General features: G+C 37.4%; 1 protein-coding gene across 1 annotated transcript in view; it reads left to right on the plus strand.

Moving 5' to 3' along the window:
- Positions 1-8,987: 8,987 nt before the first annotated feature.
- Positions 8,988-15,413, plus strand: part of LOC130916303 (anoctamin-1-like) — a 122,760-nt gene continuing 116,334 nt past the window's right edge. The window contains exon 1 of the mRNA XM_057836919.1: positions 8,988-9,332. Coding sequence (XP_057692902.1) covers positions 9,237-9,332 — 96 coding nt within the window. The 5' untranslated portion in view covers positions 8,988-9,236. The remainder of the gene's footprint in view (positions 9,333-15,413) is intronic.

The following is a 15,413-nucleotide window of genomic DNA, read 5'->3' on the forward strand; positions in this document are numbered from 1 at the left end:
TGGCAAAGGCTCCCAGGAAAGATGAACTACAATTAATCCCTACATGTTTGAACCTGAGGCATCAGATGACGGCGATTTACTTGACACAGCAGATGGCGTCATGACGCCAATTGACAGCTCGACACTTCACGAATGGGAGAGTGAGTGGTAAGTCCAGCATCGTGATTTTTTTTAATAGAGAGAATGCGATTACATGGTTGTATATTTTTCCGTGCTCTCCACATAGCTAAAACTGGATATTAGGTAATGGGACAGCGCCTACCAATCTAAATATGATAAAGCTAGCCCAAAATGTGGCTAAAGGAATGTTATTGATTTTTCAAAATAAATGACAAAACAATTTTATTTTCCAGGTATTGCTGTAAACCGTCAAGTAATTACCCTTCCAAGAGTATGCCTGTGTCGTCAGGAGATCCCAGACGTGAGAGCCAAACTTGAGGAGGCCGAAGCACTGACAGGGGCATGAATTACATTAAAAAAATGAAACCATAAATTGTAAACAACATTGACACATTTTGTTGACTGTTTAATGTATTCTATTGGTATATAATATATTGTAATTATATTACATTCTGAAAAAATATAAAATAGGCCATAATAATAAATGATACCAGATTTATGTTGAATCAGCATCAGTTTTCCCTGTCAGATTGTGACACAACATATAAACTAAGTTATACCAAGCACACAATGGAACACATCAAAGAACATAAATTTAGTAAGCAACACAAAGTTAGGATAGCAACAAACTAGCGCAACATTGAAAAATGATAATGGCAGTGGGAAATATGTATATACTCTTTTCTGTAGCATTAAGTGTTCTCGATACAAAGATAATGCATTATCATTAAAATATGAAGGTAACTAGATTTTTCTTTAAAAAAAAATGTGTACTGTATATATGACTAGTTTATGAGTTCATGTCATCAAAATTTGCTTCATTTATTTCTCCTAAGTCATCGTCATCTGATGTCGCAGACGGAAGAAATTCAGCATCTGGCAGGCCTCATAGGATCTCTAAAGTCGTCATCGCTGGACACTGCATCACTTGGGTCATCATATGACTCGACCCACTCTTGATTTTGGGAAACTGGGTGGCGACTGACTTGCAACGCTTTTTTCATTGTGTTGAGGATTTCCGCCGCTTAATTTTTTATGTTTGGCTTCCTGGAGAAAAAAAAAATCACAGCAGCATGAAAATATTGGATGAATCTTAATTTTAATTTAATAATAATTTCTTGGTGATCAAATAATAATGCCCCAGTCAAAGCAGCATCTATTTGATGCTATTGTTCCCTCTTCAAATAGGCAGACCTTGATGTTGAAGTATAATAGTTATTGTTTTATTGAGATGTATTTGATACATTAGGGCCTGGCAGAGGATTGTTTTATATGTAGGCTTTATATTTACCCTGTGACAGGCCAAAAAACAACGAGCCAAGGACCTATTTGGTGCTGGGGACATTTGAATTTACATAATACCTATTGATATAGTAATAAAATCACATGAGTAGACCTGTCAGCAAACCTATCTACTTATGTCAGGGCAACAGCAACAACAACAAAAAATGTCACGCTTCAACAAACAGGCAGTAGGAGTCCCCCTCGTTTATCAACAGATGTGCATCAAATTTTAGAATCAGAAAAGTAAGGGTCTACTTACGTATTTGTAAAACCAAGGTTGCATTGTTGTAGGTTTTCAAAGCTGTCGTGGCTGAAATGATGAAAACAATGAGCCGATTGGGGACCTGTATGCATGCTCACAAAAACGGTCCAAACTTTTGCAGGAGAAGTTTTTTTGGACCACTCCTCGAGTCTCGAGTCTTCCTGTGAGCAATTCATCGCTACACATCGAGATGGCATGACGAATCCCGCGAGTAAAACCCAGAAAATGTTTGCAATATACGGCGAGGATAGCGTGGTGCTATATTTCCGTGTTCAGAGTGGTGGCGAGGCTTCCTGGAAGTTACGTCATGAGGTAGCGGTCGGCAGGACGACGCGTCCCTCGTTGCTATGGTGTTGCTATGGCCATAACTCAAAAACTACGCGGTCAATTATTATTTATTTTTCTTCATGTGACTTTTTGAGACAGCGAATTATGCATTTAATACAATTCAACTGAGTAAAACACTCAAGAGCGAAATCCGAAAAGCTCTTCAGTTGCCCTTTAAAACAGAACTAATTAAAATCTAAAATTAGACCAAACTCTGGTAACAAAATCCCCACATAGCATAAATGGTGTTAACACAAGCACATGAGGAATAAAACAAGCTCAACAAGAGGTACAGGGCACCAGGTCATGATCTGACTTATGGCCACAGATTTGATATATTTTTATATGTAGCATATTGAAATGTACTTTGTACTTGATACGTTCGAAAACATTTGGGAAGAATAGCATTAGTATTTATTTTACCCCAAAGCAATTTGGGACCCCCTCCACTAGATGGCGTGCTAGGCAACCACCTAACTCACTGATGCTAAGTGCTTACACTGATTTTTTTCATATAAATATTCATATTATGCACACTATTGTTAAATATAGGGCCTTCCATTTCAAGAATATGGAAAAACTATTATTCTGCATAATCAAAGAATGAACTAGCTCTACAACGATTAATCGGTTAAATTCAGTAATTTGATCAGAAAAAAGCTTCGAATTCAATTAAGATGCTTCGATGATTTGTTTAATCTGAGTCCTTTTAATGGTTTGTTTTGAAAGTGTTGCATTTGGATTTAATGATTTGGGAAGATACACTACCATCTGGTGGCAACAGTGAATATGACATAACTCGTCTAATATAGTTGAATCCAACATAAGGCTGTAGGTTTTTGTTTCAGCTAATGTGTTTGTTTAGGCATTTGTAATTTAGTTAAGAGATACATCTAGCTGTTTTTGTAGAAATATGCGTGTGAACTATTTCTTAAGAGAATTAAAAAAAACAAAAAACATTAGCATTAGACATTTAAACTTACATTTTTTGTTTCAGGTGTTTTATTGTCGAAATGTGTGCTCATAGTTGTACATGCGTTACAGCTTTACAAAAAATCAAACTGTGGAAAAGTGGAAGTCAAGTATAGTTCAAAGAACCACACAGTTTTGTTTGCTGTCTATCCAGCTGAACAACAGTATATTTAGTGAGGACGGAACACGCTATTAAAATGGCAAACTGTGGCTGCCTGAGTTTACAAATGAGCAAATAAATAACTGGTTGTTTGATAATACAATGCAATACAACCTTTTTCACATAATATTATTTGGTTGTCCTCATTTTTTGAGGCTATTCTCAGGTATAAACACTTTTTGCTTTGTTTAACAGCTGAAATTATTCTATGAAGCATTAGATGTTTGTTATCTGATTACTCGATTAATCCAATTTGATAAGTGAAGTATTAAATGTTTATTATCCGATTACTCGATTAATCCAATCTGATAATTGATAGATTAATCGATTACATAAATAGCCGATTGCTGCAGCCCTACAATGAACACTCCTAAAGTTTGAAGATTCCTCTTTTTAGGAGTTCCAGGAAACTGTCCATCTCCCATGATTGTTTACTTAAAACCAAGTTCCTCAGCTTAACCTCTTATTCCTTACACTTAGAACTCAGAAGTTATACAATACTCATATCCGTGCTCAAGCATATTTTTAGATTTTAAGGGAGGAAAAATATATACAGATTGAAGTAAAAAGGAAAGCAGAGACCCCATAGGAGCACAAGATGTCCAACTCTCAGGAGGATGGTAGAGTATGTGTATTACTTGATGATGAGAGCAAGATATTGTGCTCAGAGGCCAGCTCTCACAGGAAATAGTAGGAAGTTGTGTTAATACTAAAATAAACTTTATGGATACCAATGGCCCAAGTGTGAAGTAAGGCAAAAACATTTTTTTAAAACTACAAAGCAAAAATGTATTTATAGTCAATATCAGTGGCGAACTGCATTGTGGATGTGGGCCATTACCAAGCAATCCTCCTCTTCTCTTGCGTCCATTTTTTTGGTGTACAATTCATAAACACTTGTAATTTCATTTCTTTATATATTTTTCATGTATACGCTCTAGGGGTGTAACGGTACACACAAGTCACGGTTCGGTACATACCTTGGTGGGGGGGCGGGTGTCACGGTTCTGTACAGGTTTGGTACAACCGGGGGGGCTTTCTTTTAATAACAGCATTTGAAAGTTGAAGTTCAAAAACTAAAAATCAGCTGTTATCATTGCAAAATGGCAACTGGCAACCTTGATAACTTTCTTTTATAAAAAAATAATAATAATAACTTACTACCACTTTCAATGTTGGATACACAAAGTTACTGTAACTGTAACCATTACAAGTGAACATAGACTCCCACAGAAGATATATTATTGTATTCACTGTATTGGCTAAAATAAAATTAAATGTGCAAATCGTTCCGAAACTGAAGAAGTATCTCCTCAAATAGTGCAAAAAATACTCAATGTTTCAATTATTTCAGCCTAGAGCTATAGATAATAAACATTTCCTGAGTTGAAAATATAAAATGACTGCATTTATAATAACTGTAATAATTGCAAATTAGTTGATTAAGTCATCTAGCGAGTTTTAGGACAGCCAATAGCTATTTTCCTTACTGGGGAGTTGGCAACACTGGTACACTGCTGGCCAAAAATATTGGCACCCCTGAAATTCTGTCAGATAAAGCTCAATTTCTCCCAGAAAATGATTTTGCGTGCAATGAAAAAAAAACACAAAAGGAAAAGGAAAAAAAATTCAATCATTATCATTTTAAACAAAACTCCAAAAATGGGCCGGACAAAAGTATTGGAACCCTTTGAAAAATCACTTGATGCTTCTGTAATTTGTGTAATTAACAGCACCTGTTACTTACCTGTGGCACGTAACAGGTGGTGGCAATAACTAAATCACACTTGTAGCCAATTAAAATGGATTAAAGTTGACTCAATCTCTGTCCTGAGAAAAAAAGAAGACCAAAGAACTGTCTGAGGACTTCAGAGGCAAAATTGTGAGGAAGCATGGGCAATCTCAAGGCTGCAAGTCCATCTCCAAAGACCTGAATGTTCCTGTGTCTACCGTGTGCAGTGTCATTAATAAGTGTAAAGCCCATGGTACTATGGCTATCCTCCCTAGATGTGGAAGGAAAAGAAAAATCAATGAGACATTTCAATGAAAGATTGTGCGGATGGTGGATGAAGAATCTCGACTAACATCCAAACAAGTTCAAGCTGTTTTGCAGTCCGAGGGTACAACAGTTTCAACCCGTACTATCCGTCGCCGTCTGAATGAAAAGTGACTCTATGATAGGATACCCAGGAAGACCCCACCTCTGACCCAGAGACATAAAGAAGCCAGGCTGGAGTTTGCCAAAACATACCTGAGAAAGCCAAAAAACATTTTGGAAGAATATTCTCTAGTCAGATGAGACAAAAGAAGAGCTTTTTGGTAAAAGGCATCAACATAGAGTTTACAGGGGGGGAAATGAGGCCTTCAAAGGAAAGAACACGGTCCCCACAGTCAAACATGAAGGAGGTTCCCTGATGTTTTGGGGTTGCTTTGCTACTTCTGGCACTGGACTGCTTAACCATGTTCATGGCAATATGAAGTCTGAAGACTACCAACAAATTTTGCAGCATGATGTCGGGATGAAGCTGGGTGTCCCTCAAAGGTCATGGGTCTTCCAGCAGGACAGTGACCCAAAGCACACTTCAAAAAGCACTAGAAAATTGTTTCTTTGAGAGAAAGCACTGGAGACTTCTAAAAGGGCCAGCAATGAGTCCTGACCTGAATCCCATAGAACACCTGTGGAGAGATCTTAAAATTGCAGTTTGGAGAAGGCACCATTCAAATCTCAGAGACCTGGAGCAGTTGGCCAAAGAAGAATGGTCTAAAATTCCAGCAGAGCATTCTAAGAAACTCATTGATGGATACTTGAAGCGGTTGTTCACAGTTATTTTGTCTAAAGGTTGTGCTACCAAGTATTAGGCTGACGTTGCCGATAATTTTGTCCGGCCCATTTTTGGACTTTTGTGTAAAATGATCATGATTTAATTTGTTTTTTTCATTCGGTTTTATGTTTTTTTTCATTGCAAGCAAAATAAATGAAGATATACTACCAAAGCATTTGTAATTCCAATCATTTTCTGGGGGAAATTGAGCATTAGCTGACAAAATTGCAGGGGTGCCAATACTTTTGGCCAGCAAAGTCTGCAATTTCGACTTCGCGATGCCAGAGTCTTGTCCGCCATTTTAGCCTGGGACGACTGACACGGAGATGACACAGACATTACCGGGTCCCATCCTAGTATGATGTCTGGGACTTAACCGAGACGCGGCATGTATGAAAGCACCCGGTTCATTCCGGGGTAACAGCGTGAAGGCTAATGACGCAAATATCATGGCGGGCCTGTCGTCAGTTCTTTTTTCTTCACAGTAAGATGAAAAGCGGTAAACAAATATCGCAATTATCAACATGGCAAACTGGAAAGATGGCAAAATTAAACTGAAAACAACGAAATTAAATGGCTACTGGACCATAGAGTCGAGGAAGAGATAGTCCATTGTCCATCTTTGGAAATGGGTGGTTTATTTTCTTGCTGATGCCAACCAAAAATGACGTAATGTCCAGGTTATAAAGTCCCGTCCCCTGCACAGAGAGCGCCGAGTTGCTAACATGGGACAAGTTTGAAAATGTCCAACCTGGATAATAGCGTACCGCACAAATGCTATTTTTAGACCGTACCTTCGCCATTGTAACGTGGAAGTGGGACATTATACAAACGCCCATGCATACAATCCATTATATTCAGTGTTGGGCTTGTTACTTTAAAAAAGTAATTAGTTATAGTTACTCACTACTTCTTCCAAAACGTAACTGAGTTAGTAACTGAATTACTCTATAGTAAAAGTAACTAGTTACCAGGGAAAGTAACTATTTCCGTTACTTTAAAAAGAAAGTTGTTGTATATCAAAGAATTTGAAATTTTCTGAGCAGTATTATTCGAGTCAGTTGAATAGAGAAGAACAGACAGGTATTTGTGTGATAGAACCTTGTAATATTTATTGCACCTCACCAGCAACAGATTTATCCTACACTTGAAGTGCAACAAAAATAAACTGATTTGAATTGCTTATCACAGATGTCTACAAAAGCTTTGCCCCGGGACATAAATTACACTTTACATGCACGTTCTTTCCTTTAATTTCGACCAACTTGAAATAGTGTTTATATCTCCACCTCGTAAAGGACAAATTTTTCTCTGAATGCTCTGCCATCATATCCCTCTGCATCTGTTTTGTGTGTGTGTGTGTTTGCTGCACACGCTGTTCCAGTTTGTGTGCTATTAGGCTCGAGCGTTTACGTCACAGAATGAGGGATCACGTGAGATTTGACAACAACACAGCCATATTGGAAGCAGGTCTGGCTCGCGGGACATTAAACTTTAACTTGCCAGTTCGATAAAGACACAAACGCGTTACTAAGGCGAAGCACAGATATGTGATCAAACTTAAGGATGTGAACAATGTTGACCCTTACGAGTAAGCCAAAGAAAAATGGAGTAAAGATGTCGACGGGCTTTCACAATTACTCGAAATGGACATTCTGCTGTATTTATTGTTTGGTGTATGTTACTAAACTCATCAGCGATTACGAAATTACAAATCACTACAAAGCTACAAACAGTTTTGCTGCGGATGGGTGCAGGACCTGCACATTATGACCGTATCAAACGGCAACTCCATCGTTCTTGCAAAGGTAGGCTATGTGTGTTTACTATTTTCATTGCCAAGAACCTGAACGCACCCCAAGTCTTGGATGACAAATAAACAGAGCAGAGTAGACTCGCTACGACTATTGGTTTTTTCAATTTATTCAAAGTAAGTAACGCACCGCTTTTGACCGTCAGTAGTGGTAACTGCGTTGTAACGGCGGAAAAAATAATTAGTTAGATTACCCAGTAACTGAAAAAATAACACCGTTATGTAACAGCATTATTTATAACGGCGTTATTTTCAACACTGATTATTTTTCTTCTCGTCTTCTCGGGTAATCTTTCAAAACTAAACAGTTCAATCAAACACTGCTGATATGGAACTTGTAGAAACGACTCTAGACATTACGACATATGAAGGATGTTTTCTTCATACGTTTCCCGAAACCAAAAACTCGGAGGAAAAAATGTGAAGAATGGATCAACTTGCATGGACGTCCAAAAGACCAGCTTAATGCCAGCAAGGTGAAGCCATTCACATTTTATGTGCAGTTAACATTTTGTTGGGGGCCATGGTCCTTCAGAGGATGAGGAGGTAAGCCATTTTGATATTATTAGTTACTCTTTAGTGTGGCGTTTTGCTGTGCTGCTTCTGTCTGACAGTGAATGACCTGAAAAAAATTCAAATGGTACCTGACTGCCGCTGTTACCTTTTCTGTTCTTAAAAAAAAGTTTTTTTTCATTCTCTTTTGTGTTTTATCATTGCAAGCAAAATAAATTAATGATATTACTACCAAAACATTTGTAATTGCAATCATGTTCTGGGATAAATTGAGCATTATCTGACAAAATTGCAAGGGTGCCAGTACTTTTGGTCAGCAGTGAACTCATTCCCAACTCGAGGACTCCCTGTATAACATACTGAAAGATGTTTTCTCTGTTCATTTGCGTGATCTGTTTTTATTTTCTATTTTATACCGCTGTGTGTTGACACTCATTTATTAGCATCCTCTGACTTCTGAGAAGATGGGTGCGGGCCACTTGACATTTACCGTCTATAGCGTGTGCATTTCTTCAAAACACGTGAATCACAGTTGGACTGTCAGCAATGTGTTTTCACAGCCTTAAAAGAGGGAAGAACAGAGGGGGACAGGCGGTTGGGAGTTGGTTGATTTTGCAGAGGATACTCTTGAGGGGGAGATTGACAGGAAGTGAGAGAGTTTGCCTTGTGTTCATCAGAGTTTTATGGTTGTCTAAGTTTAGAAGTTGGCTCAAATTCAGCTTCTCAAGTAGCAGGTCTTGTGGGTCAGCACAACCGCTCAACATGGTGACAGAAACGGACGGAAACAGTACTCTACACTGAGCTTTCAAGGGAGATGATCAAAACCACAAGAGGAATAAGGAGAGTTTGATTCCAGATCCACTGTAAAGTGAAACATTTCAACTAACAATAAACGGACGTGAGGAGAACAGTGAGGATTTTTCATCTCGAGCCGTCTTTAGCTCGTCAGGGTCTCTACCGACGATGAGAGATGAGGCAGAGGCTACGGACTGTTCAGGATCTTCAGTGGAGCAGATTCCACATTTTTTGCAGGATGTCGTCTTCCATGGCAAGTTTGAGGTGAGTTTCAATTGTACTTAAAGTACTGTACATCCATTTTCACAATGCAGGGATGCTAACCCAGCTACCCTGTTGTGTGATGCTACCCATAAGTTTTTATTTTTATATAGCTATATTGTTCCAACCCAGTAAAGAATCTTCATCTTACTTTAATTGTCTTTTGGGGCTAATTTACAGTGAGTCACAAAACCACGTTAGTGTTTTTCAGATGCACAGTTCAAAAACAGCTGTGTGATGTATGTGTCACATGACCTAGGCTTCATGTGAAGGAGTACAAATTGGCTTCGAGGAAATGATAACGTTTATGAAATCCTGTTTTTCCATGGCATATTAGTTCTGCGATGTTAGTATCCATCCTGTTTAACATTTCACCAAATTAAACAACTTTTTTTTAGCCCTGCCTCTCTATATATTGTAAGTAAATATTAATGCATAATGCTTAACTTTGTGGAGGTAAATTAAAGTTTTGCTATCTCTTAAAGTAAAAAGAAATAGTGGAAGTGATCTCTGATCAGATGATTCTAGTTTGACTTTATTGTATGTGAGACAAGCAGGGGTGAAAATGGCTAGAATGTCTTGCCGGAACTCCCTGACATAAACATAAAGGTCACCACAAAGCTAGATTTTATTCTCCGTAATTGTCGGACTATAAGCCGCTACTTTTTTCTCATTTTGAATCCTGTGGCTTATAGTCCAGTGCGTCTTATTTGTTGATTTATATGCGTTAACACTACAAGTCCCAGGTTTTTTTTTTTACTATAAGGCGTCAAATGACCATGATACTAAGCTGACTACTTGGCTTTGTCAAACGATAGACCACTCAAACAAGCAGTCAAGCAGCCTAGGTGTAAAGAGGGGGTTTAACTCTCGATAGCTGCAATAAGCATCTTGAATATTTGCAAATCCAGGGCTCCTTGGCTTTGTCAAACACGGATGACCAAGATGGCCAGTCGCCGTGTTCTACAATATGATTGACATGGCAGCACTGAATGCATATGTGTTTTATCCGGCGTGCGCCGGAAGGCAAGAGAGACAGGTGGACTTCTTGGTGGGTCTTGCAAAGGAATTGGCTCACTCTCATGTGGGCGCAAAGAAGGCGAAGAAGGAATATTGCTTAGGCAACAACCTCCAACATCTAGCCCCGGGAAAAGGGTGAAGTGTCACATGTCACCACATAAAAAATGTTTTGTTTTTTATTACAACGTCCCTTGTACTGTGGGTAAACTGCAGCTTTTGAAATATGTAAAAAGGGTGTCCGCCTGATTGCCTGCCTGAGCGATCCACCGTCAGACAAAGCCAAGGCAGCCCTGCCCTGCAAACACTCAAGATGCTAATTGGAGCAATCCAACCGAGTGTGAATGGGAATGACTAATGAGGACCTTAATGCTCCAAAAGATATGCCGATAAGGGTCAGATGACCCCTTTCTGGATACTAAAGAGATTTGTATCAACTGATCCACCCTTGGTAGTTCTAGTGTTAATATGTAAAACTTTATTAGACAGTGGCGTCATAAGACTGCCATAAGACCATCATAATTATGACATGACACTGTCATGAGCGTAAATGGATGCACATAACAGATGTAATTTAGTGTTATCCAACAAATGACCACACTTTTGAATGGATGAAAAAAATCCGAGCTGGACATAAATGGAGTTTATAACATATTTTGCCGGATGTCACTTAATGACTTCATAACCTATTGACATGACATGGGAAACGGGGCCAATTCGTAGGGGGGTTATTTTCAAAAACTTCAAATTGAAATATTTTCCAATACCAAAGCTGCTACAGACCTAAAACCAAAACAGGCACCTACTTTAGCCATATATGAGTCCCCATTGGCTATTATGGACAATGCCAGTCACCCTCTACACGCTGTCATCAGTGTACAGAGGAGCTCGTTTAGCAATAGGCTGCTCCTCCCCAGGTGTAGAACCAACAGACTGAAAGACTCCTTTGTTCCACGAGCTATTAAGGTCCACAACTCCACTTTAGGTGGGAAGGCGAGGGACAGTAATGCAATATTAGCACTTTAGCACCTCTGTTACTTGGTTCTCCTGTTAGTGTCTGCCAGGTGTTATTATTCTTTTATTATACTGTAGTGGTAGCATCTTGTATTTATTTTACTTTTAACCTTTATATTTAATTTTTAAAATCTTTTTTACTCTAGCACTTTTTGCTATCCTACACTTTACACTTATCTTTGTTACTGTGTTGTTATGGGCGCTGGAAATCAATTTGCCTGAGGGAACTCTCCCAAAGGGATAAATAAAGTTTATTGAATTGAATTGAATGATGATGGCATAAAAAAAATTCAAAGTCGTTCCCTTATAAAATCCCGATAATTATTTTTTATATAAGTATAACACTGCTTAAAATGGCTATCAAAGTCTCAGATTTTACACTAGATGCACAAAAATCACCAAGAGATCATCACCTATATTTTCAGGATCAATTGCAATATTTAACATATCTTATAAGTTTTTGACCAAAATAGCAACTTTATTTTATTTTATTTACTGCAAGTTTTCAACAGCTAATAAATCACTAGGGCTGTCAAACGATAAAAATTTTTAATCGAGTCAATTGCAGCTTAAAAATTAATTAATCGTAATTGATCGAAATTAGAATCATCTATAAAATATGCCATATTTTTCTGTAAATTATTGTTGGAATGAAAAGATAAGACACAAGATGGATATATATACATTCAACATACGGTACATAAGTACTGTATTTGTTTATTATAACAATAAATCAACAAGATGGCATTAACATTATTAACATTCTCTTAAAGCGATCCATGGATAGAAAAACTTGTAGTTCTTAAAAGATAAATGTTAATACAAGTTATAGAAATTTTATATTAAAACTTCTCTTAATGTTTTCGTTTTATTAAAATTTGTAAAATTTTCAATCAAAAAATAAACTAGTAGCTCGCCACTGGTGATGTCATTACACCATGCTCACTCTCCAAACCCATAAAATCATTTGGACCCAAACGCCAGCAGAGGGCGCCAAATAACAAAAAACAAGTAAAAAGTAACAAGCAGACATTACACTGCTGTCATTTTAATCTGAGCGGGGCATGTGCATAAATAGCGTCAAATATTTTAACGTGATTAATTTAAAAAATTAATTACCGCCCGTTAACGCGATAATTTTGACAGCCCTATAAATTAATCAATTTAACATCAGAAACTTATACTTGATGCTTGAGGAAAACATGCAGAATCAATTATAAATAATATGAAAATAGATCAATCAATCACAACTTATTATAGAAAAGAATAGCCTTTTATAATCATTATACACTATATACTGTTAGCGAATGAGGCTAGCGGCCGCCTGATGTAAGCAAAGCTTTACTGGCGAAAATTCTTGTGAATGCATGCTTAAATCCCCGAATTCATCATAGATATGGACAAAAAACAGGCTCGATTCTTGGTTAAAAGCAAAGAAACTGTGCAGTTAGCGTTTATTTTACGTATATTGTCGAAGTACATTGCTACTCTGTGAGCGAATGAGGCTAGCGGCCGCCTGGTGTAAACAGAGCTTTTCTGGCGAAAATTCTTCCCTGAAATCCCTGAATTCTTTATAAATATGGACGTAAAACAGTCTAAATTCTTGGTTAAAAGTAAATTATGAGGCTAGTCATTTACGAAAATTAGCCGCCTCCATGTGTAAACAAAGAAGAAAATTCTTGCGAGTAAATGCATCAATCACACGTGCATGGTACAAAAAATATAATATTTACCTTGTATCCTCGAAAAAAAATCACTCCTGAGACAATCCTTCCTGTTCGTATGCCGCACAGCTTTCTTCAAAAATCCAAGCTTAAATCTGACATGAGCGTGTGCCGTCTTCGGCTGTTACAAATTGAAGCTCAGCCCCCTCTGATAAGGCGTTACGCAAAGAATGACAAAGCGCCACGTCAATAGTAATGAAGTCTATGCATGGGCATTAATGAATGCTTATGACAGATGTCTTTAAGTGTCATCTGGCAAATTATGTCTCTAACTCAATTTATGTCCAGCTCGGATCTTTTACATCCATTCAAAATGGAGATAATTTGGTGACACTGTCAAATAAAGTGTTACCAAATTCCCACAATTAGCAATTAATGAAACAACTAGAACAGTAACTGAAGGTATAGTTAGCATAGAACATGAATTTTGATTAGTTATTTACGTCTGTAGTGCTGCAATGCATGCTAGGAGGCATGTTGGACAACAACAGTGTTGACAGCAGGTGGCAGCAGAGGTTGACTGTTTCCCCCAAGAGAACAGTGAAGGCCAAATGAAGCATCTTGAAGCATTGAAGCTTTGCAGCCAATTGGTTCGAAGCTTCATGGTGGTTCATTTGGTATTATGACAGTCTTATGATGCCGCTGTCAAATAAATTATTACCGGTTGATATCTTTTGGTGTAAATATCCCATAATACAGTGAGGACAGATGCGGCTTATAGGTCAGTGCAGCTTATCTATGAACAAATGCCATTTTGGTGTCAAATTTGGTGGGTGGCAGCTTATAATCAGATGTGCCTTATAGTGCGAAAATTACGGTATTTATTTATTTTTATTGGGGGGGGGGTTAAACCTCCTAAAACCACAGAAATGCAAAGAAAACTGCTTTTGAAAGTTATACCAAGAACACACAATAAAACAGAACAGGCTTTACACATGCTTTAGGCTACAGCATTACATTTACTGCAACAAGACATACATGATAAGCTGTTTTTCATTCAAAATTCAACATTTTTCAATGATGTGCAAAATAACAGTTGACAAAAACACCATACAGTAACCCCAACCTCCATCTCCTCATTATTATTTTCCCTCATTTCCTCGCATCTAAATGCAAAACCTCAATTTTAACTACTTAAGAACATAGGATTAACAGTACATTAAAATTGATGATCATGTAAACATTGAGTTATATATCATTTAAAAAATATAACATACATTAACAAAAATAAGTACCAATGACTTACATTATGCACAGTGAAATTGAATCTATTTTGAAGCTCATGCAAACATGGACTTTTTTTTTATATTATAAGGAAATACATAAGTAGGCTAACACAAGTAAATAAATAGAAATAAGTCAAAGTTTGAAACAGCGGTGCAGCAGGGGAGAATTGAAGTGTAGCTTTCCTCGTGTGTCTTGGCAAGCAAAGCACACGGGAAATACACAAGCCACTATTGTTGTCTATTTATTTTTTAGTCAAACTAACAGTGTATTATTTTGCTTATTAAATTTGTAAAGAGAACCATTTTACTTTTGAGGATTAGGGGGAATTATGGCACTATGATTTGATTTATAAACTTTTTGTCATTCTCAGTATTTACCCAAATAATGCAGTATAGGTGTTTGCATGTGTAGTCGGGAATAAAGCCCATGTAAAAAGAAAAAGTGTTTGGTATTGGAAATTTGATTTTGACCTCAGACAATGTTACACTTTGAATGAATGAATGATGCTTTTATTTCGAGCATGCACAAAAGAAACAAAAATACAGTATAGTTCATAATAATTATTTGGACTTGAAAGGAGGTGGGAAGAAGAAAAAATTGATCCCACCCCTGAGCTCATTGTCCAGTATTCTTATTTCATGGGATACTCCTGTCCTACGACTTTTGGGGTACACAATGAAACAGAGAAAAAAAAAAAGAAAACAACAAAAACCACGACACCCATATACAACCTTACATTTATGGTTATGCAAATCGGCAGGCTGATGCCAGCTCATAAGTTAGGGATGGAATGGGAAACAGTGTATAGATTATATTATATATTATTATATAATAGAGGGGAAATTCTGTATATATATATATATATATATATACATACAGTGGAAAACACTCAGGTGACGAAGTTCCGCTCTAAAACCGCCAATTTGGCCACATTTCAAAATTGTCCTATATGCATGTGATACATCGTTGGAAAGCTTAAAATCTCAATTTTCTCGGGGAAGAAAATTTTTGAACAGGAGGGCATTTAAAAAAAATATATACAGTATATATGTATTTTTAAACAGCAAAACCCTAACTGGAGGTGAGAGCATGCGAGAGCATA

Source organism: Corythoichthys intestinalis, chromosome 5 (genome assembly GCF_030265065.1).
Source record: "Corythoichthys intestinalis isolate RoL2023-P3 chromosome 5, ASM3026506v1, whole genome shotgun sequence".
Classification (NCBI taxonomy): Eukaryota; Metazoa; Chordata; class Actinopteri; order Syngnathiformes; family Syngnathidae; genus Corythoichthys; species Corythoichthys intestinalis.